The 22,066-nt window shown below is 41.0% G+C and overlaps 2 protein-coding genes across 2 annotated transcripts; both read left to right on the top strand.

Moving 5' to 3' along the window:
* Positions 1-9,353: 9,353 nt before the first annotated feature.
* eda (ectodysplasin A) lies at positions 9,354-14,212 on the top strand (the record flags this gene model as incomplete). Its single annotated transcript, XM_080529298.1, has 6 exons — positions 9,354-9,366; positions 11,223-11,408; positions 11,845-11,879; positions 12,615-12,666; positions 12,979-13,109; positions 13,952-14,212. 6 exons carry the CDS (start codon positions 9,354-9,356, stop codon positions 14,210-14,212), a joined length of 678 nt encoding a protein of 225 aa, XP_080385424.1.
* Positions 14,213-18,821: 4,609 nt separating this feature from the next.
* On the top strand, positions 18,822-20,478 carry wnt11f2 (wnt 11, family member 2; the record flags this gene model as incomplete). Its single annotated transcript, XM_080528439.1, has 5 exons — positions 18,822-18,895; positions 19,050-19,285; positions 19,412-19,689; positions 19,867-20,159; positions 20,304-20,478. 5 exons carry the CDS (start codon positions 18,822-18,824, stop codon positions 20,476-20,478), a joined length of 1,056 nt encoding a protein of 351 aa, XP_080384565.1.
* Between the last annotated feature and the right edge of the window lie 1,588 nt (positions 20,479-22,066).

Genomic DNA, 22,066 nt, shown 5'->3' with positions numbered 1-22,066 from the left:
TTTGGTGCTCCACAGTAGAGGAAAACTATAGCAAAACTATAGCAAATAGCAAAATGGCAAAACTATTACCTGGGCACTTCCATTAGACTACCCAAAGCAAGACACCGGAGCACTCATATGTGCGCGTTTGTCACAGGGTGACAGTCGCCCTATTCCTCTGCAACAAACGCGGAGATTGTATGATCACGCTGACGCCATAAAAATAAATCTGCGGAGATGTCTAGCGTTATCTGTCTAACGTTACATGTTTTAAGGCTGATTTGTGCATGACAGTCGTGCATTTTGTCATATTTCCATGTCGTATTTCCCCCCTTTCATGGCATATGATGCCTGAAATTTAACTCAAGTTCAGCCGAAGTTGTTGCACTGTTGTCCTATATCAGTGCAGACTGGCAGGGTAGGAGCACGGGTTGCTAGCCTATAGAACATCGCTATTCTGTCATGAACTGGTCTGATCATGAAGAATTGTTATTTTTTATTTGATGACATGTTTGATCGAAACTTAAGTTGTGAACATATTGTGGGCGTCATTGCTTTTCTATGACACTTCTGACAGTAACGTGCAGTGAGGTCATTGGCTGGGTAGGCAGTGAGCTATTTTTAAAAAATCATGCGATTAACGCAGCAGCCAGACTTCAAATGGCATAGCGCATAATATTGTAGCGAACGGAGACTTGGTAGTGTAACTCGCCCCATGCGGGAATCGAACCCCGATCTCCCGCATCACCGACGGCCGCGCTAACCATTAGACCAAGAGAGAACTCGTCTAATGGTTGGCCGCGCTAACCATTAGACGAGTTCTCTCTTGGTCTAATGGTTAGCGCGGCCGTCGGTGATGCGGGAGATCGGGGTTCGATTCCCGCATGGGGCGAGTTACACTAGAAGATTCCCGTTCGCTACAATATAAAGGCAATCAATAGCCCTTATATCTTTTAACGCAGGCTCAAAACTCACTTCTTCAAGAAGTAGGCCTACTACCAGAATCCTTCAAGCACCTATTGTATTGTTAGTTTGCTATTCTTCTCTATGCTATTGCTATTGCTATATTGCTATACTGTATTTTTAGTTTGCTATTCTTCATTTTGTCTTAAAAAAGCAGTACACTCCTACGTTAAATGCAATTATTGTAAGTCGCTTTGAATAAAAGCGTCGGCTAAATGACTGTAATGTAATGTAGGCTAATATACTATACTATAAAGTCAATCACATAGCCCATATATACTATACTATGAAATAGCTGGTCAAAAATGTCATGTATTGTTATCTCATAACTACACATAGCGTAGCGCAACAGCCTGTATGGCATTGCCTACATTCACCTGCATCTCAACAGGATTTACAGCAGCACACAAAACAGCTCAATGACAATATAAATTCACCTGCATCAACAACACAGGATTTACAGCATTTGAACCGGCACGCAATAGCCTACATTATCTTAACTGTTGGATATCCATGATGCTGATCTCAAGTTAGCTGTGGAAATGTAGAACCGCGGCGCGAACAGCAGAGGACTGGAATGCCGCTACGGCAAGCCAAACGCAAACTGTCAATCATGCTGTCAGAGGCAGCCTGCACGGTGCCTCAACGTCCATCAATGAAGACAATGTGAGAACAGACTACGCATGCGCAAACCTACGAAACCGTTGGTCTATCACTTCGCATAGCACAGAAGCACAAGCACAGTCTGCCTCTCGCACACACAGGTGCCTCTCGCCAGCAATCAGCAATCAGCTAGGTTTGGGAGCAAACTCTCCTGGTGCCAGGGCATGCATTATATTTTTATAACAACACATTTTACATCATTTATTTTTATTTTAACAACATTTTAACACATTAAAGTTAAGAATAATGAGTAAAATAAATTTAAAAAAAAATATATAATTTTTTTAGATAAAAAAATAATAAAAAAATATTTGTAAAAGACTGATATTCTTTTTCTTTCTTAAATGCCTGGGTGAGGCACTGCCTACCCTGCCTCACCTGACTGCACGCCACTGACTTCTGATGACGTATCAGGGTCTTGAAGGGTTGTCCAATTTCATAGGGGAAGATTTCAACCACTACGCCTTGTGGCTCTGTTCGGAGGCCTTGGCTCCAAAGTGAGTGGCACTCCAAAACGAGCCATTGGGGTAGGGAAGGGAAACGGGATTGGGCCATAGAGACAAAAGCTTTTTCTAATCACTAAGTGTTTATTCAGAAATCATCAAAACTGCCAAAAATACAAGTACATACTAGTATTTTAAACTTGTCATTAATCATGATTAATCACAGCCTATTATTGTGTTTAACTTGATTAAAAAATGTAATCGATTGACAGCACTAATTATTATATTGTTGTTGTTGTGCTTGAAGCTGGAGAAAGCAGAGATCTATACAGACGTATACAATGACGTAATGATGTGGCTCTCTAGCCCATGGAAAAGCAAACCGGTTCTTAGAAGGTTCGCAAGATGAACCTACTGCGAACCGGCACTGTAGGTGGGAGAGCTCGTTGCAGTAGCTGCAGCGGTGGCTTAGCTGTTATACAACAAGGCTAAGCTGAAACGTAATCCCTTGCCCCTGCCTGAACTGTGCTCATTTTAATGTTAAGCCTTAAAATGCAAGCCGCCTTATTCCATGATTGTTCTCCTTCCATTATTTTACCGGTTTTGGCCACATAGCTCCCAACACCATTCCAATTCTAATAGCATTTATGAACTGTTCCAGTCGGGTTTCAGATCAAGTCACAGCACGGAAACGGCTCTCATCAGGCTTACAAATGACCTGCTGATGGCTCCTGGATTTTAAGTGCCTCCTTTGATAGCATCGACCGCTCTATTCTCCTAGAGTGCCTCAGAACCACCATCAGACTCTCAGAGACCGCTCTATGCCGATAGGATATGCTACACTGATAGGTGAGAATATGTTGCCCTAGGAAAGTGTAAAGCTTCCCCACATGGTCTCTTGTGGTGTCCCACAAGGATCTGTCCTGTGGCCTATCCTTTCATACTCTATTTGCTTCCACGCGGCCACGTGATCTGCAGAAACAGAATTTCCTTCCACTGTTATACAAAAGACATTGAACTTTATATAGAAACACTGCAGCCACTGCACACCTGCCTTGATGAGATGAAGGCCTGGATGACAGTCAACTTAACGGCAGCAAACTGAAGCCCTACTTGTACACACCCCCCACCAAACATCTCTCTCTCTCTGCTCAAGTCTCCAACTTAGGCATCAAATTGGATTCCTCCCTGGTGTATCACCTCAAAAACATACTGTATGTAAAGCTTCTTTCCTGTACCTGAAGAACATATCAAAACATTGTCCGGCACACAGACTGATGCACACTTTTGTCTCCTCAAGGCTGTATTATTTTAATGCACTCTTTAAAGGTATCCTCAGCTAGAGCCTGCAGAAGCTCTGAAGCTCTGAACCTCAGAAGGTCCTGATGAGAGTGCAGAAACAGAGCTCTGAATGTGTTGAAAGAGAATGATTTGCCTTATCAGAGATAAAGATGGCCAAAATCAAGTTTATTACAGCAGCTCATGAATTGTAGTGATGAAGAATGGAAATGATTTAAATATCAGGTTATTTTAATGAGGACCAACTGCTATCTCCTCTCCTACCGTCATCAGGCATTCTCTCACAGCGCCTGAAACAGGGACATCATTGAGTGCTGTCTGACATGAATGAAATATGAGTCGGTTTTAATAACGTATTCATTACTGAATTAAGTTAGAAATGTTCATGTAAGACGGAGTAAGGATGTTGGCTTTCAGTGGGATTGAAAGTGGCTAGAAAAGCAGCCTACAGTTGTTATTGTAGTCGTTAAAACCACCATAATAGGGTGCGAACATCCACATTTCCGCAAGGGCAGCCTTCTCTCATCCACATAATGTAATAATAATACTTATTATTGTTATTTATTTATTTTGTATAGCGCATTGTGAAGGGGGAGAGCACGCTGGATAAATATTCTTTGCTTTTGTTTGTTATCAGAAACAAGAATTGGAAACACAAGCACACACAGACATTGAATTCCCCCTTCCCCGTTCCCCACCCATTTGTTAACAATGGCCAGAAAACTGGACAGAATGAGCTGGTTTGTTCTGTTATTAGATTTCTATTCAACACTGACGTTCTTCATTCTGGTTGATGGGAGAATAACGTAGTAGTTAGTGTGAGTGAAAAGCATGAAATTATCAGGTCTCCTGTAAATGGCACAAGGCCTACAGCAGATTCACCCGAGTGCAGCTATCCAGACTCCATAAACAGCTCTGATCAGGGGGCATTGCATATATTTGTCAGTGTTATCAATCCCAGCTCATCCAAACCTGCGCTACACTACAGGAGCCTATGCCAACGCGCAACAACACAACATGCTAGCAATCCACACAGCCGACGTGAGGAAGGCTTCTAAGCGTGTCGACACCTGCAAAGCTGTCAGACCTGATGGCATCCCTGGCCATGTCCTCAGAGTGTGTGTTGATCAGCTGTCGGATGTCTTCACAGACATATTCAAAATCGCACATGAACTCATCATTACCTGATACCTGCCACTCTGGACCCTCTCCATCATTACCTGATACCTGCCACTCTGGACCCTCTCCATCATTACCTGATACCTGCCACCCTGGACCCTCTCCATCATTACCTGATACCTGCCACTCTGGACCCTGTCCATCATTACCTGATACCTGCCACTCTGGACCCTCTTCATCTTTACCTGATACCTGCCACTCTGGACCCTCTCCATCATTACCTGATACCTGCCACCCTGGACCCTCTCCATCATTACCTGATACCTGCCACTCTGGACCCTCTCCATCATTACCTGATACCTGCCACTCTGGACCCTCTCCATCATTACCTGATACCTGCCACTCTGGACCCTCTTCATCTTTACCTGATACCTGCCACTCTGGACCCTCTCCATCATTACCTGATACCTGCCACCCTGGACCCTCTCCATCATTACCTGATACCTGCCACTCTGGACCCTCTCCATCATTACCTGATACCTGCCACTCTGGACCCTCTCCATCATTACCTGATACCTGCCTCTCTGGACCCTCTTCATCATTACCTGCCACTCTGGACGCTCTTCATCATTACCTGCCACTCTGGATGCTCTTCAGTTTGCCTACCACCCCAATAGATCCACAGATGACACCATGATGAAGTGTGATTCTAATTGATTTTCAAACGCCATGACTTCTGTAATTTTGGAGGATCCCTTGGGTTAACCCATAAAATGGGTCAAAGTTATGTATAGCAACCCCAGGTGTCAAATAATTGAAAGAGTATTGAACTGTCAAGAGGTGTTAAACAAGGTTGTCCGTTGTCACCGTGTTGGTTTCAAGCTATTGAGTCAAGCTTTTTCTTGAGTCCTCAATCCCGATCACTTGTAGGTATTATTACAGACTTCTCTAGTCTTTCTGGATTAAAACCTCATTATGAAAGATTTACTATACTACATATTGGATCGCTGATAAAATTTTTATTTATCAATAAAATGGGAGTTAGAGGTAGACATATTAGAGGTATTCATATTCCCAAAGACATAAATTAACTACCATACATTTCTGTAAAAAAAGTTAACTAAAATAGACAAGAACTTGCAACATTGGAGAGGTAAATGCCTATCAATGGAAAAATCACATTGATTAACTCCTTAGTCATATTACATTTTACATCGATGATTTCAGTTTTTTTGACTAAATTAAACAGGCATATCTATATAATTAACATTGAAACTATTAAATATCAAAGCATTGAACCTCTCCCTAAAAGTAGCAATTATTTAAAAATTATACTTACACCCACATTGGTTCTCTAGTAGATTACTATGAGAAGCTCATCTTGACCATTTTGCCTTCATGCAGATTATAACATCTACTTTTCAGTACATTGAAAATGAAACTACAACTGTACAAAGTATCACCCTTCTTTAAAAAAAAAAAAAAAATATGTACATTTCATCCTCCACAGTCATATCAAATATTACAGTAATCAGATCAACAGTCAGATCAAATATTACAGTAATCAGATCAACAGTCAGATCAAATATTACAGCAAATAATCCGTTTAAACTACAAAATACTTACTGGAAGAAAAAAAGTTTATGGAGAAAAGAAATTCACAACAGAATTCAACAGAATTCACCATCTGAAATGTCGTCCCGTGGATATACAGGCGCTCACAGTCACATCTTCAGTGTCCACATTCCATAAGTGTACACAATTTCAAGTTTCAAGTGTCAAGTGTTATTGTTACATCACAATTCTTAAGGGCTCTGCACACAGCGTGCGATTTCTGTTGCGTGTCAACATTCCATTTTGAAGTTTGAATGGAAGTCTATGAGAACATCGCATTTCAACACACACGGCCCCGATTTTAATCGCACGCGAAAATTCGATTCCATTCATTTTGAATGGGACAAAGCACACGGCGTGCGAGTTTTGTCGCACTGTCAAATTTGTGCTTTTTCCCATTCAAAATGAATGGAATCGAATTTTCGCCATGCGATTAAAATCGGGGCCGTGTGTGTTGAAATGCGATGTTCTCATAGACTTCCATTCAAACTTCAAAATGGAATGTTGACGGGCAACAGAAATCGCACGCTGTGTGCAGAGCCCTTTAGGCTTCGGTTCCTGACATTGCAGCACAAGACAATAAGGCAATAGGCATAATTTAAGATAAAAAGACAAATAGTACAGGACATAAGTGACAATATAATAGAAAATAAGACAGGATACAATTAGCAGTACACATAGTAAATAATACATCTATGCTAGTTGTTCCTTAGGGGTCTGGCATGATGGAAGGCCTCCGATTCCAGTTGTCACTTTCTGATGATAATGAGTGGGATGATGATGTGTTGTTGGGTATGGCTAATTCACAAAGAAAATTATAAATATGAGCAAATACTGGGAAAAACATGTTTTGAAGAAACTGTCAAAAAAAGTCAACTACTTTATTCAGATGATATGTTTGGATAACAGTTTCCTCTTTTGTAATGTTTGTTCAGAATGAATACATCCAATGCCAAAAAAATGTGCACGGAAAAGTAAATATTTTGATAAACACCGCTATGTACCTAAAATTGCAAGTCATTTGTTTGACATATGTTTCAAACATGATGCTTTTGGCAGTGTGAGTGTTTGAGATATGCCAAGACAATATTGCTATACAATTGCTAAAAATAAGAGAGTTGTTACTACCCCTGTACAAATGGATTGGATCGATTCCAAATGGTAGACCGACCATCTGTATCTTTTGAATGTTAACAGTTAACAGTACACACTGGGGATCCACCCCAATCTTCAGCTGTTCAGCCACGATCTCTACGTGTTAATGATGGGAGTCAATCAGATGGCCCTGGGAGAGGACTTGAAAGAGGCCTCAGCGTTATCAGACCAAAGGAGCTGGTACTGAAGCATTTGCCAAATATAATTTCTCTTTCATGTCAGATGCACTTTGCCTTCATAAATATGCAGTTTGCCTTTGCAAGCCCATTCCAAAGCAGATGTGTTTTTGTAGTACGTGTTGTGAAAATGTGTTTTCAATGTTGGCCCTCTTTGATGCTAATTTGTTCCATTCATTAAAGCATTTTACTACTTTTTTTAGTCACAATCTGTTTACAGAAAGAAATCAATTCTCAGTGTTTGTCCATTAGAACTGTGTCACACACACACACACACACACAGGACAGGCTTGTTCTCTCGTCTCTTTGTTGTTCAAGCTCAGACATTCCCCTCTCTCCGTAACACATTGACCAGTAAGTATTGCCCATGGCCCACCCATTAAATGGTGTGTGCACCTCTGGAGGCTGTGCTAAGCATGTGCCTTAAGTGAGGACACCTGCTTTAGAAACAGCTGAGTAAGGAGCTGTGTTGTGTTATTAATGGAGCTCATCTGGCCACATATTGTCAGCAGTTCTTTCAGTGACATTTATGCTTGAAATGGCTTCCAGTTCTGTTTGCATTTTGGATGTTTCTCAACCATAGTGCTTGTTTCTGAATCCTGCAACAATCCCCATAGCATACACAGTGGTTCCCGCAATCTTCAGGGTTGTCCGTGTCTGTGAGCATGTTGACCTCTCCTGCCAGATGTAACTGACAAGTGAGACATAAAACATGCAGAATAGAAGTGCTTAAGCTTTGCTATCATGTAACAAAACTGTCCATTTTGAATGACATGTCAGCGTGGCCATGAGAGAAAGCAGACGTCGTTGGGATGAAGAGGAAATTGTATTTTAAGTGTTTGTTATAGCCTTACAAATCTCCTGTCAAACTGGACTTGTTTCAAGGTTCAATTTCACCATAACAATATCACAAGTGTTTATTCAGCTATAAGGTCAAGTCAGAGAAATAGATTTTTGCATAAGTGCTTCTGTCTGAGTCTCCAACCATACAGGACGCAACTTATCAATGAAACCAGAAATCCATGTCCCACTATCCCTGAATGGCTAGCGAACATTATTACATATTTCCCATGCATAATGACGAACAAAGACACTCAATGAAGGAAATATCGCTCTTCTAAATCTGTTATGTTCTCTTTGTAGCCTCATATATCTTAATCAAATTGAACGGTTTGCTCAAAACAATCTCTATGCTCATGGTTTTGCTGAAGATTTCTATTCATTTTGTGCATTAATCTCAACGGATTCTAGCCTTTTTCCTTTCCAGTAAAACAGTCTTTTCCGAGGCCGCTGCCAATGAAAACAAAGTGAAAAGTGTTGTTATCGCTGATCCAGCAGATTAGTTTAATGAGTAATGCTCTTTGGCTCCTCTGTGGCCATGACAGATTGGACTGTTTTGTGCTCAGATTTTGGACAGATTGATTAGTGGGCGGTGCCGTAGGTGGACAGGTTCCCTTGCTATGAGGACCTTCATCTTATTTATACAAATGTGTCTGTATCTTGGGTCTATGACGTTTTTACAATGTGAAATAGCACAAACAAAGTGAAACTCCAGTAAAAAGGAAGGTTTTGGAGTCTGGTTTATGTGCTCTGAGGCACTTTGTGTGTTGACACTTTCATATTTTTCCCATCTTCACTGTAGACGTATTCACTATTCTGATGCATAGTTAGCCATGCAATAGATGTTTACTTTTTAACATCAAAGAATCTATTGAACTCATTTGGAATGAATGTCATCTGGAATAAATACAAAATTGTAACTAGCGTCTTAAGAAAATTGTTCTTCTACTTTTGATCTTTCATGTTTTGAGAAAAAATTATATATTGCGTGAGAAGACATGCAGACAACATTAGGAAACAATGGAAATTAAAACAGCAAAATGATGACATTTATTGAGAAAACAACTTGTGAGCCAATTCAAACAGGCGTATAGCAGTGAGCATGGATGTCACAGGTTTTACAGTATGATTGACAGTCTTCTTGGGCTGTTTCACTTGAACACTTGAAGCAGTTGGTACACAGATGTTGTTCATTGAGTTGAGGAAGGTCGGGGATACTCTAATACTCTCTGAGTAATAGACTTGCAGTCCTGTGGAGGGATCCATTCATGTAATTCAACTACAAGAAACAGCATGTGCTCTCAGTGAAGCAATTTGATTTTCAATGACCATCCCAGACTGGGATTTGGGGTCCAGTAACACTGAAGTCTCGTTGTTTTTGAAGTCATGAAGTCAATTACATTTTGTTTAGCCAGCCCCATGCACTACCTGCCAGCTATGAAAGCTATGGTTGGGGAAGTTGTTTTCGGGAAACCCGAACACACTTTATACAAATACATTGCCTACAAATAGACTACAGAGCGCTGGGCGCGGTGCCACACCATCTCTCACTATTAATTAATAACAAGTGTTTCAGCTCATGGGCTTCATGGCACATGGATTGGGATTTGGTCACATCTCTTACAGAACTTTTCTCAAATTATATTATGAAATATTTTTTTAATGTGTGACATCCCCAGATTTGCTTTATTGAAGTGGTTATTATGAGGCTTTAAACACTTCCTTCCTATTCCATGGCATGTGAAAGAAGCTTCTCAGAGCTTATCCCTTGGGTTGTTGGACATAGCAAACAACGCAAAACAATACAGCAGTATAAACCACCTTTAAAAAATGAAAACCACCTTAAGAGACATTTTCCTCAAATCAGTAAAATTCCTGAGTCCTTAAATGATAATTACTCCCAGACCACCTCCTGCTTGCCTGTGTGATACACAGACCAAAAAAAAGGCAGAATCCAAAAGGAGTTGGCATTTCAGATGTTTCACGTCTAACGTGTTCCAGATTTGATATCACTCATTAAGAGGAAAACGATGTAAAGCCAGCCACTAATCTATCGAGGGAGAAAGTCTATTGATATGTGAACTTGACACATTGTGAAGGAATAGAGATGTGTCATCTAAAGCTAAGCCCTCTAATTTCATGGACAGACTGTTTTTAAAATAAAAGCTTATTCTATTTTCAGGCCAATAGCATGCTGATTTCTTTCATATCAGTTGGGTACACAAACACCTCAAGCAAACTCCAATCATTATCTCCACATGCTCCTAACAGTAAATCATTATGCCGTGACTCATGAGTTAATCTGCAATCAAGTCGGAGAGAGATAGGATAGGCAGCTGGCATAACACATGGTCTTGTGGTAGGGCCAGAGGGTAGTCTATGCTTCAACCTATGTTTTGGCTGCATTCAACTGAATGCCCCCCTCTACTATGATTGTCTGACTTTTATGATGCGTCTGAAAACCACACCTCCTCTCAAATGAGGAGGACCCGTAGTCATATAGCTCAGCCTCCCTTAGCTTCATAGGGAGAGTAATGCTGGTCAAGTGTGTTTGGTTCATACAGGAGTCTTGTGAAGGACAGGTGGTCAAGGTTCTTGGGACTGTGACCCTCCACTAGTAGAGAGCTTCCTCCAGTGGTCACCATTTATAGCCAGTAACCCCCCAGAGTGATTTACAGACACCATGTGGTACTTGATGCAGAACAATAATGGGAGAAAAACAATGATTTGAAGGTACATGCATACTAGGTCATCTAACGCTTTCTCTCTTTACAGAATCGAATGGAAGACGAAAAGTGAAAAAAGGTACAGCTCTCGTTCAGTGAAACGTTTTAGTGCATGTGTAGCTGTGTCAGCAGTATTCAGTGTTCAGCGTAGGCTGTTCAGTGCACCATTAGAGAAATCGGAGCGTTTGACTGTGTCTGATGTGTCGTCAAAGGCCTATCTCGTTCTCTGTTGTCTTTCTCTGTAGGCAAGAAAGGCCCTCCAGGGGCTCCAGGCCCCCCGGGTCCCCCAGGGCCGCAGGGTCCACCTGGGATTCCTGGGATCCCGGGCATACCTGGGAACAATGCCATGGGTCCCTCAGGACCTCCCGGACCTCCAGGGCCTGCCGGACCCCCGGGCCCACAGGGACCTCCTGGGCCTCAAGGACCTTCAGGTGCCTCCGGAGTTTCATTTGAATTGGGAGCCAACAGTCCTGACTGGAGATACGGTTGTGTCACTCCCAACTCTATGCCACAAGCTTGCTAGCTTCATCTTGCTCAGTTGGTTGGGGCCCCCAGACGACCCCATATCTGCTTGAGAAGATGGAGCCATACAAAAAAAAACATTCCAGAACTTTCAGAACCAGAAACGCTCACTTCATTCTCATTATCAGAGTGTTCCTGATTGAACTTGTATCAGTTGAGGGTCTATTCAAACCTTTGAGATGTGGGATACTAATGCATCTCCAGTCAGGACTCCACCCCAGATCTCAGTTTGTTGAAATCAGACATTGTTAGTTTGTGAAGTTTTTTATCTCCATGTCTATGTCCATGTTTAAGCCTCAGTGAGCTGGTTGTTTGATTTGTCTAACTGTTCTCTAACCTACACAGGAGGCATGGATAAAGTCAGACTCAGAGATATCCAGGTATGTGATTCATCCGAAAGAATCTTGGACTCATATTACTCATTGTTGTTACTGTCTGATGATATTTGACACGGTCTGGTGAAAAGGTCCGCATGTGGGCAATTCTCAAGTTGCGCAAATGACTAAAAAGCTTCTTTTATTTTTTTGAAATATGTTTTCCGTTTTTTACACAAATGTAAGTGTTGAAGAGCCCACTCAATACAACAAACAACAGTTTTAGGATCACTAAATACTTATCATTTGTGGATTAGATTCACTGTATCGTGTCCTGTCCTGCTTCAGACTACTGGGTTCGTGATACATGGCTTGTAAACCATGTAATTATGTGTAGTTATGTGTTTTTAGCATGTTGACGTTCTATCAGCATGTTGTGTTGTGCTAAACATGCAGTTAGATGTTCATAACAATGTTATAGCTTCTTTTTTTTTATTTATTTTTTTATTCAGAGCGAGTTTCTCCGGTATTTGGTTTGAGGTGTACCAACATTCAAATAAGCATATCTTCATCAAAAATGACCTTGCCCTACTTGTGAAACTTTTTCACCAGACCCACATATATGGAGATGATTGAAGCATTAATAGTTATTAGTAGCATTAGTAGTTATTTAATGAGAGCATTGGAAAATGCATTACTCAATGGAAAATCCCTACCCACATTTTGTTCTGTTTTAATTATGAATTTCATTGATTTATACTCAATCGTTACAGGAATAAATGATGTATTGTTGTGTTTCAGCCTGCTGTGGTACATCTCCAAGGACAGGAGACAACCATACAGGTCAAAGAAGGTAAGTGATAATTTTAGATAATCTGCTCTTCACATTGTCAAACAGTTGTCATGGTCAACACACTGTGTGCACTCATCCTATTTTGCAAATACTATCCAGGATATCAGAAATAGTCAAATAATGATCATTTATATTCCAAACATTTTTATGTACGGACAGTATCAGAATAGTTTTGAATAAGTGGATACCTGACTGTATATACTGCTGGAGTGATGAACATTGTAGTCGTTGTTGTAGTCTACTTTTGTTTTCTTTGTCTCTAATGTTGTGACAATAACGGATGTTGAGTGACTGCCCTTTTCTCACGCTGAGATCTTTCAGAAGGCGTACTGAGAAACTGGAAAATGATATCAATACACCACAAGGTGTTCAAGATGCACTCGCGCTCCGGAGAGCTGGAGGTGTTGGTCGACGGCACCTACTTCATCTATAGTCAGGTAGAAGTGAGTACGGTCTTGGGCCTAACTCTTCCTATCGCCTTGCATGTCACTCATCCTTTCTCTCTGCACTTAAAATAATCATATAAATAAATATATGCCATTTAACTGACGCTTTTATCCAAAGCGACTGACATTGCAGTGAGTACATACATTTTTCACGTTTTCATGTTTATTGCATGCCGTTCAAAGTGAATCACATGATACAAAGAGAACCATATGAAAAAAACGGTTTGCCTGCCATATGTGACACAGTCTGATCATTTGGTCCGCATTTCGGCAACCAATCAAAATGATCTGACTTTTCTTTTGAAACACGGAACTACGTTTCAACGTTGTTGAGAATCACAACACAAACTCGCTAGTCAAGTCAAAATGCAATGCAATGGATTCGGTGAGTAATCCCCACTGCTACCTAGTTAACTATATTACTACTTTACATTGTTAGCAGGCTCACAAAAAAAGCTATGTTCGTTGACTAGCGATGTGTCATTGATTTTCAACAACGCGAAAATGTATTGACGTTTTTCGAAAGAAAGATCCGATCATTACATCAGATCCCGACATGAGGACCAAAGCATTAGAACGTGACACATATTACCAAGATTGTAAATTAAAAAGGTTGATCTTGGATTAAATGTGTTATTGACATATGATGCGATCCTAAACATGTGTGTGTGTGTGTGTGTGTGTGTGTGTGTGTGTGTGTGTGTGTGTGTGTGTGAGTGTCTGTGTGTGTGCGTGTGTGAGTGCGTGCGTGTGTGCGTGCATGCACTTGTGATGCGAAGCCCTTCGGATTCAACCTCTCCGTGACAGTGTTTGTTTTCAACCCGACCTCTCTGTCTCAGGTTTACTACCTTAACTTCACTGACATCGCTAGCTACGAGGTGATGGTGGACAAGACGCCGTTCCTGCGCTGTACGCGGAGCATCGAGACGGGTCAGCGTAAGTTCAACACCTGCTACACGGCGGGGGTGTGTCTGCTCCGCGCTCGGCAGAAAATCTCCATTCGGATGGTCTACGAGGACACCTCCATCAGCATGACCAACCACACCACCTTCCTGGGGAGCATCCGTCTGGGTGAGGCCCCACCAGCCAATCATTCCTGAGCAGGCATACGTACACACACCTAACTCTGTATGCAAGGCCCCCTCCTGCCTTCAGACCCGACTCATCATCACCAATCACCTGTCCAGTGATGAGGAGGCCCGTCTGTACCATAAACACAGTATCTACACGCCACTTCCCTCCCTCAGCCGGTGCCAGGACCACCCCCCCCCCGCCCCCGCCCGTAGGCTACTACTGAGCTGATAAGTCAACCCACCAATCATTGAGCTTCCCCCCCCCCACAGTTTTCTCTTTACCCCCGCAGACATTGGAGCCCACCACCTTTTTCTCTATGAATGGGATATTCTTTCTATCGAAAAGTGATGATCATTTGCAGTGATTGTAGACAGCAAAATGTTCCAAGGCATCGAAGATGGGAGGATGTTAAATGGGAAGAAAATACATTCAGTTTCCCTTATCATAACATGCTTGAGGAAAGGCAGACGAAATGAACAAACAGCGCAAGCATTTCTCAGTTCGCAAAGAGCACTGATAAAAACAAATTATGGATGAGTAGGCAAATCTTTCTCTCTTTCTCTCCTTTCCTTTCCTCTCCTCTCCTCTCCGCTTTCTCTCGCTCTCTTTAGCTCTCCCTCCCTCTCCCTCCCTCTCCCTCCCTCTCCCTCCCTCCCTTAAGGTCGATATGAATGTTTTCTTTTGATTAAATGAAGTTGCTCACTGTAGATCTAATGTTAATTAGTATTCCTTTTCTTTATTTCCAAATTACTAATTTGACCTAAATGCATTCTTTGTGTTACTATGTTGGCGGAGGGTCGTAAGACTTTGGTGTATGGATGGGGTTTCGTCTCTGTATTTAGTTCGGCTTTGGTTTGTTTTAAATAATTCATTCACTTGTCATTTTGTTTGAGCTGAACCAGTCATGTCCTGTTTCTGGAAGGGCATTTATCAAATTTTCCCTCAAAATAACTCTGTCTTTCCGGAAACATAGGCAGCTTGAAGCTTTTGTAAATATCACACAAAGTCCAAACATTTCCAGCATATAACTCCTACTCATGTATATGTTTATATTTGAATGAACACATTAGTCTCATTTAAGGGCACAAATTATCCATCAACATACATTTTCTTGCTGTTTATGAAATCTCTCTGCACTGTGCATGTACTGTAAGTATTACAGGGTCTTGTCAATCACCATGCCAACAACCCTATGGAAAACTATTGACAACAAAAGCAGAATCCAGTTGTCTTGAATGATTTCATTCAACAAGATCCAACTTGGGAAGGAAGGATGGATATGTAAGACAATTACCAAGAGAGGTTATGGAATTCATATCTTTTTTCCTTTTGCATATTCAAGTCAAACCATTAGGCTACATCATTCAAAATCCAAAATCTGACCCGATATCCCATGTAATGAGAAAACATGACCAAACATGTTTACTGTAAAGAATGTTTCACTTCAGTGGTCAAAAATTCAGTTTAGAGGTCCAGATGGCTTGCCATTGTTTCGTGGTCATCATTATGATATGTATCCTGTTTCATTCAGTCATGTTGTTGAATGTCTGCAAGAGGAGTTGTCATGAAGCATTTTAGATTTGACCCCCAGGCTAGTGGCAATAGGTCCTGGTTGAATTGAAACATTGTTCACCTTAACTGTTAGAATACATTGTGGATTATTTTTGATTGTTTGTAGGTAAATAGGGTATATTTTTTTCCGTGCTATGTTGAATATAATGTACATTTGTATACTCTTTTGTGATTGTAAATATGTACATAAAATAGAATTCTGTTTTTGTAAATTTAATTGATTTATAATATTAAATTGTTTTAAATTCACCCAATTTCTAGGATAATGTTGTGAAATTTGTATCAGTGTAGTTGAAGGTAAATGGATGGACTTATATAGCACCTTATTCCAAAGCGATTTACAAGGCTGACCACAGAAGATGACCATAGCTCCATTAAGAGCAGAGTTTCCCATTGATTTCACATTGACATGAATATATGCCTACCTGTCTTTCGAAAAAACTTATGAAACATTCTGTGAGCTTCCTTTAATGGGTTAGATAGATCATGCTTCTTCTTTTTTTTACATTATTCATCCAATACATTTCATGTAGGCCTATTACACCTCCTCAATGGACAGAGATATGCCTCAGAGCCTGCTGATTTCCTCTACACTAAAACCTTAGGCAGTCTGTGTTAACGTTTTGATTATCGACTGGTGCAGTTATAATTTAGCAAAACGAAGAATGTGTTCACATGATTAGTTTGAGCAGCAAGAGGGAACAGTGACAACAGCATGTCAAGGCTACAGTGCATGTATAGATCAGAAGGCTTTCTTCTCTGCCTTGTGTTGATGTACAGTGGCCCCTTGTGGCCAGAAAGCATACCCATACAAGTGGACATCTTTTTTAGTATCATCATTAAAATATAAGACCAAATTAACTTATTCCATTCGTTTTCATCTCTCCCAATTCAGAAGTAGCACTTAGAGAGACCCAATACCCTTTCAGCAAAGACTTCAAACGTCTGCCTCTCAAACCTCCAATACACAGGCATGTTGTAGGTACACTTCCATTCCTTTGGTGGGATGCTTTAACTGTAGATTCCACGAATAAGCATTCTGAGAGGAATAAAGGGATGAATAAGCATTCTCAGAGGAATAAAAGGATGAACAGGAAGGTCAACCCTTTGCATGCAAGCTCACACCCCAAAATGTACCTTTCATAAACATGAATGTTATTCTCACCTCTCAAGACTACTAACACCAAATCTTTAAACTGGGGGTCCAACAAAAGGATTGTCTTGGAGTAGAATGGCTTTCACAGCAGAGCGAATGTTCTGGGGGAGGGCTGGCTGGAGCAAATAAACTCCCTGGCCATTCAAACGTGTGTATGGTAGGTGAGAACAAGGACATATTAAATAAAATAGCTCCCAGGCCCTATTTGCAATAACATGATATTGGAGAGAGAGAGAGACAGACAGAGAGAGTGAGAGAGAGTGGTGATTTGGTAAATACAAATGTTGCTACTCTATGTTTCACACTACTGCAAAATACAACCAAATTAGCCTATATGTTTTGGTTTCAAATACCTGCAGAGTCAAAAGGACTCCTGCCCTTCCCCCCTCTTTCAGCGAGATAGACCCTGAACTGTTTTAACAACATGACCCCATACCAAGGTTTCATTGACAGTAATCAAGCCACTAATAAGGTGTCCTTGCAAAGCCTTGCAAAGTCATAAGACTACTTCAGAGAGAAAAGCTCGCCTCTGTCATGGTGGGAATATAATAGTGGTTAGATAAACACGAGCTTGAATAATCCTCTCACTAAAGTATACTGATGTCCCCTGGAAACCCTCTTTCACCCTCTAATCCTGTGCTCATACATGCAGATAATGAATCATTTCTACTGCCTCATTTAGTCCGTGCCGCTGAAAGCCTAGCTTTGGGTTCCTGGCATTCTTTGTTTATAAGAATGTGAGGGCACTATTGGCTAGACCAAAGTGAAACACACACACACACACACACACACACACACACACACACAGCATAAAACTCAAGACAGCCTGATATTCTGTTTTGCAAGAGCTCATGTAGGCTACCTTGATAATACAGGTAGGGCTACCGAAATGTTAATTGGATTAGTTCAGCAATTTGTTTAGTGCCGTCAATCGTCTTGTTCAGTCGAATTGCTGTAATCTTTATGAACAAGGGAGTGTGACACTAGCCTTTCCTCTCCACCCACATCAAAGTGTTGTTGGTTTCGATGTTCACTCTTTCATTATGCAGGGAAGCTAGACAGAGTATGCATCCCATTGGTCTATTTGTAGCGTGGATTATAAACGAATGGGCCCGTACTGTAATGGGCATGGAGGAGATCTGGTGAAGACATAATACTGAAGATGAATCCTACTTTGCGATCCGCGTGTGTAAAACGCAGATTTTCCCGTCAAAAGCGCGCTCTGTGCCGTTTGCCGCACCTTGTCATCCATAAGAGAGAGTAGAGAGAGTAGAGCAAGCAGTCTATCATTGTAAAATTATTGAAAATATTTGACTTTAACAAGGCAAATTGCCTAATGAAGGGTTTATCCTTGCCATAGTGCCTAATGCAGATTAGTATGTTGCAGATCATGGGTCAAAGGAAATCTTCAAAGGTCCTAATGGCTAGTAAAATAGTTTCGCGTAATAGATTAATCTTGCCACGTCTCACACTTTGGATGGCTGTTGTTTAATCACGATTAAAGACGCGTAATAGGCCAGAATAACAGTTACATCAACCATGCATAAAAGGGTGCTTTTAAACGTCGTGCCCAGTAGCCTAAGGAAACGTTCAAAAATAGTGTATGCGCATATGAAATGCATGTAGGCCCTGCTGCGCGTAAATATTGAAAGAGAGCGTGGTTTTAACCCATAATGGAGATGTCCATTCACTAGCAGTTGAATGGGGCGTGGCTGTCGTAGTAAAGCCGACATAAGAAGTCCCAGTGGGTCACAGTGGCCAGCAGCGTGAGAGCACTAACCTCCAAACCTAATCTTTCATTTTCCGAGGACAACGTCATCCCTCTTGGACTATTAAGGAATACTCTTCTCATTGGAGCTACATTGACAACTTTCGACAGAGGAGTAACTCTATTGTAATATTTTACAATGAAATTCCACATAGATTTATTACTACTGATATTTATTGGGAACAACTACTTCTGCGCTGCCATACACTGGCTGTAAGTGAATATTCTTTACTTTTTCATGTGCAATAATGAATCTTTAGTTTGTATTTTTTTAATAGCCTAAATGTGTTTAATAATAAGCCTGTATGCTATATGAAATAGCTTATTGATGACCTAATTTATGTTTGTATATGTTTTGTCTTTGCAGTGGACTCACTGTAAATGGGAGCTCTGTTGGTTGGAATCAAACTCATCATTGCAAGCTACTGGACGGGTTGGCTCCTGACCAGTTGCAAGTGTGTCGGCGAAATCTTGAGTTGATGCACAGTATTGTTCACGCAGCGAAGTTGACTAAAAACACCTGTCAAAAGACCTTCAGTGACATGCGGTGGAACTGTTCGTCTATTGAAAGTGCCCCTCGTTTTACCCCGGATTTGGCAAAAGGTAGGATGAAGAACGAAAACATATTTAATGGTCGTGGTTTTCCACAGGCGTATACAATAAACGCTGATTACGTCTATAACCTCCTTGTGAAGCATTTACTGAGCTTTTGAATGTGTGTTATTGCAGGTACTAGAGAATCTGCGTTTGTGTTCTCACTTGCCGCTGCCGTAGTGAGTCATTCCATCGCCAGAGCCTGCTCCTCAGGGGAGCTCCCAAGCTGCTCTTGCGCTCCGGCGCCTGCTGAACAGGCCGGGCCAGACTTCAGGTGGGGAGGATGCGGTGATAACCTGCGCTACGGTCTCCAAATGGGCTCAGCATTTTCTGATACATCAATGAGAAACAGCAGATCCGGTTCGCAGGCATTCAGACTGATGCACTTGCATAACAACGCGGTTGGAAGACAGGTAGCGTAGCCTACACTGAAGTCTACAAATAACATATTTTACGCACGCGACGCACGGGCATCTCACATTGGGGGACTCAGTGTGCATTCCGGCAGCCCTAAACTATAGTGCCATTGGCTTCATGTTTAATCATATATCTGCTTCTAAATCAAATGTGTGTTTGTGCTCTACGTTCAGGCACTAGTTGACGCCCACGAGACCAAATGCAAATGCCACGGGGTGTCCGGCTCGTGTTCTGTCAAGACATGTTGGAAGAGCCTCCTTGATATCGGTCACATTGCCATGGATCTCAAATCCAAGTACCTGGCTGCCACCAAGGTGAAACATCGCCATGTTGGAACAAGGAGGCAGTTGGTCCCCAAAGAGCTGGATGTTCGGCCAGTGAGAGAGAGTGAGCTGGTGTATCTGGTCAGCTCCCCGGATTACTGCACACACAACGAGAAGCATGGCTCACTGGGCACACAAGACAGGTAAAGTTGTGGCTGTGTTAATAATTTAAATCATATGTAATGATATGTTTTTTGTGTCCATCTTCCTCTATATCCATAAAGGCATTAGCATTGTTTTGTATTCAAATTGTTCTATTTATACTGATTGTAACAATTTGTCTGCAGGCAGTGCAATAAGACATCCAATGACAGTGGCAGTTGCAATCTCATGTGCTGTGGTCGGGGCTACAACGCCTACACAGAGACAATGGTGGAGAGATGTCAGTGCAAGTACCACTGGTGCTGCTATGTCACCTGTAAGAGGTGTGAACGGACAGTGGAGAGATATGTATGCAAATGAACTTGGCCCAAAGACACTTGAGTAAACATGAAGCACTATTTTCACCTTGTTTTGTCAATCTGTGTGCTAAAATTGGAGGACACATGGGCCTACAATATATACAGTACCTGACTCCAAAATGAAAAATAAGATAAACAACTGTCAGACACTAACAAAGATGAGAAGATGGATTTGGACTTACCCTTTAAATGTTTAACAGACTGCATGATACTGTGAAGATAATTGGTTACTTGATGTGGCAAATGTGATTGATAGGGAGCTATAGCCTTTCATGCCTGATCAGTAAAACATTCATCAATGGAAGACAACTTGAATAGGAGACAATAGGCATGAATCACAAAAAAGACTACTCAAAAGTTATCCAAATGGTAACTGCCCAGTTAGCTTGAGGATTTTTTAACAGAAAATGAAAAACATTTGACAATGTACTCCTTATTCATTAACTAAACTCTCAAGGAGAGACGTTAGGCTGCCTGATTGCTCTGAAGTCTGTTTCAGTTATACAGGTACGCTGATCTGCTCAGGATATTTTTGGACATTTTGATGTTGATGATTTTATATTTATTTTATTAAAAAAATGCTACACTATGTTTAATTGTGTCCTGTTCTGTTATATCACTCTGTGTATGTCACTGTGGTAGCTTGAAATGTGTAGGAATAAATGTAGCTTTACTGTATATGTAATGTTATTGACACATAACAATACAGAATTGTTGTAAAGACAGACAACCTATGTTTTTATAAAGTTGTGGATGATCAGCGAAAATTGTTTAGTACTGGAACAGAGCCTTTCCACTTGAGTTGGTCACTCATAGTGGTGATAGTGGTAATAAAACTTAAGCACATTGTTACCTAGATTCCTATAAGAATATGAGCTAACATGAGGCGTTGTCAAATACAAAAGCTATCTATCGTAACAGTTGTGTGCCCCTAGGATTCAGTAAATTCCCTTAGAGGTCATAAATACCTCAATAAATTTGAATTGGCAATTGTTGAACATTTTAAGAATAGTCATCAGCTTAGAGATGATGACCCTTGCACAATTCCACAGACATATTTTCTAAATGTGTCTGAAGCATGTTGTTCCAGAGCCTGGGATAACTAAAGAGGTCACATCCAACAGTAAAGATCCCCCATGTTGACTCAGGACCTGGTGAGAATATGCTTGGAATGCATGCTAACCCTCCCCACGTATCTGAGTCCAGAACTGTATTGACTTTGGTGATCATTCTTAACGGTCCAAAGCTACAGATAAATAGGCACATACATATCACCCTGTCATAATTGTTAGTTGAACATCTTTTACCCTGGGTTTAAAGGTTGATTGCATTTAAATACTCATTTAAAAGTATATTGTTCATTTGAACACAGGAAAGAAAATGACTCACATTGTCTGTATAAGAATACTATGGGTATAATTGAAGGGAGTATTTACAATCGGGCTATTTGTGCATGTTTTAAGAGTAATTGCTAAATTAACAGGTGCTAAAATGATTCATGCTTCCCTTTAGTCTCTTGTGAAATGTATTAATTAGAACTGTTACATTTGTATCTAGCAAAATGGCAGAGCAGCATGCAATGTATAGTG

The sequence above is a fragment of the Nansenia antarctica genome, assembly GCF_963989245.1.
Source record: "Nansenia antarctica genome assembly, chromosome: 4".
NCBI classification, from domain to species: domain Eukaryota; kingdom Metazoa; phylum Chordata; class Actinopteri; order Argentiniformes; family Microstomatidae; genus Nansenia; species Nansenia antarctica.
This window is presented reverse-complemented; position numbering and strand designations above follow the sequence as displayed.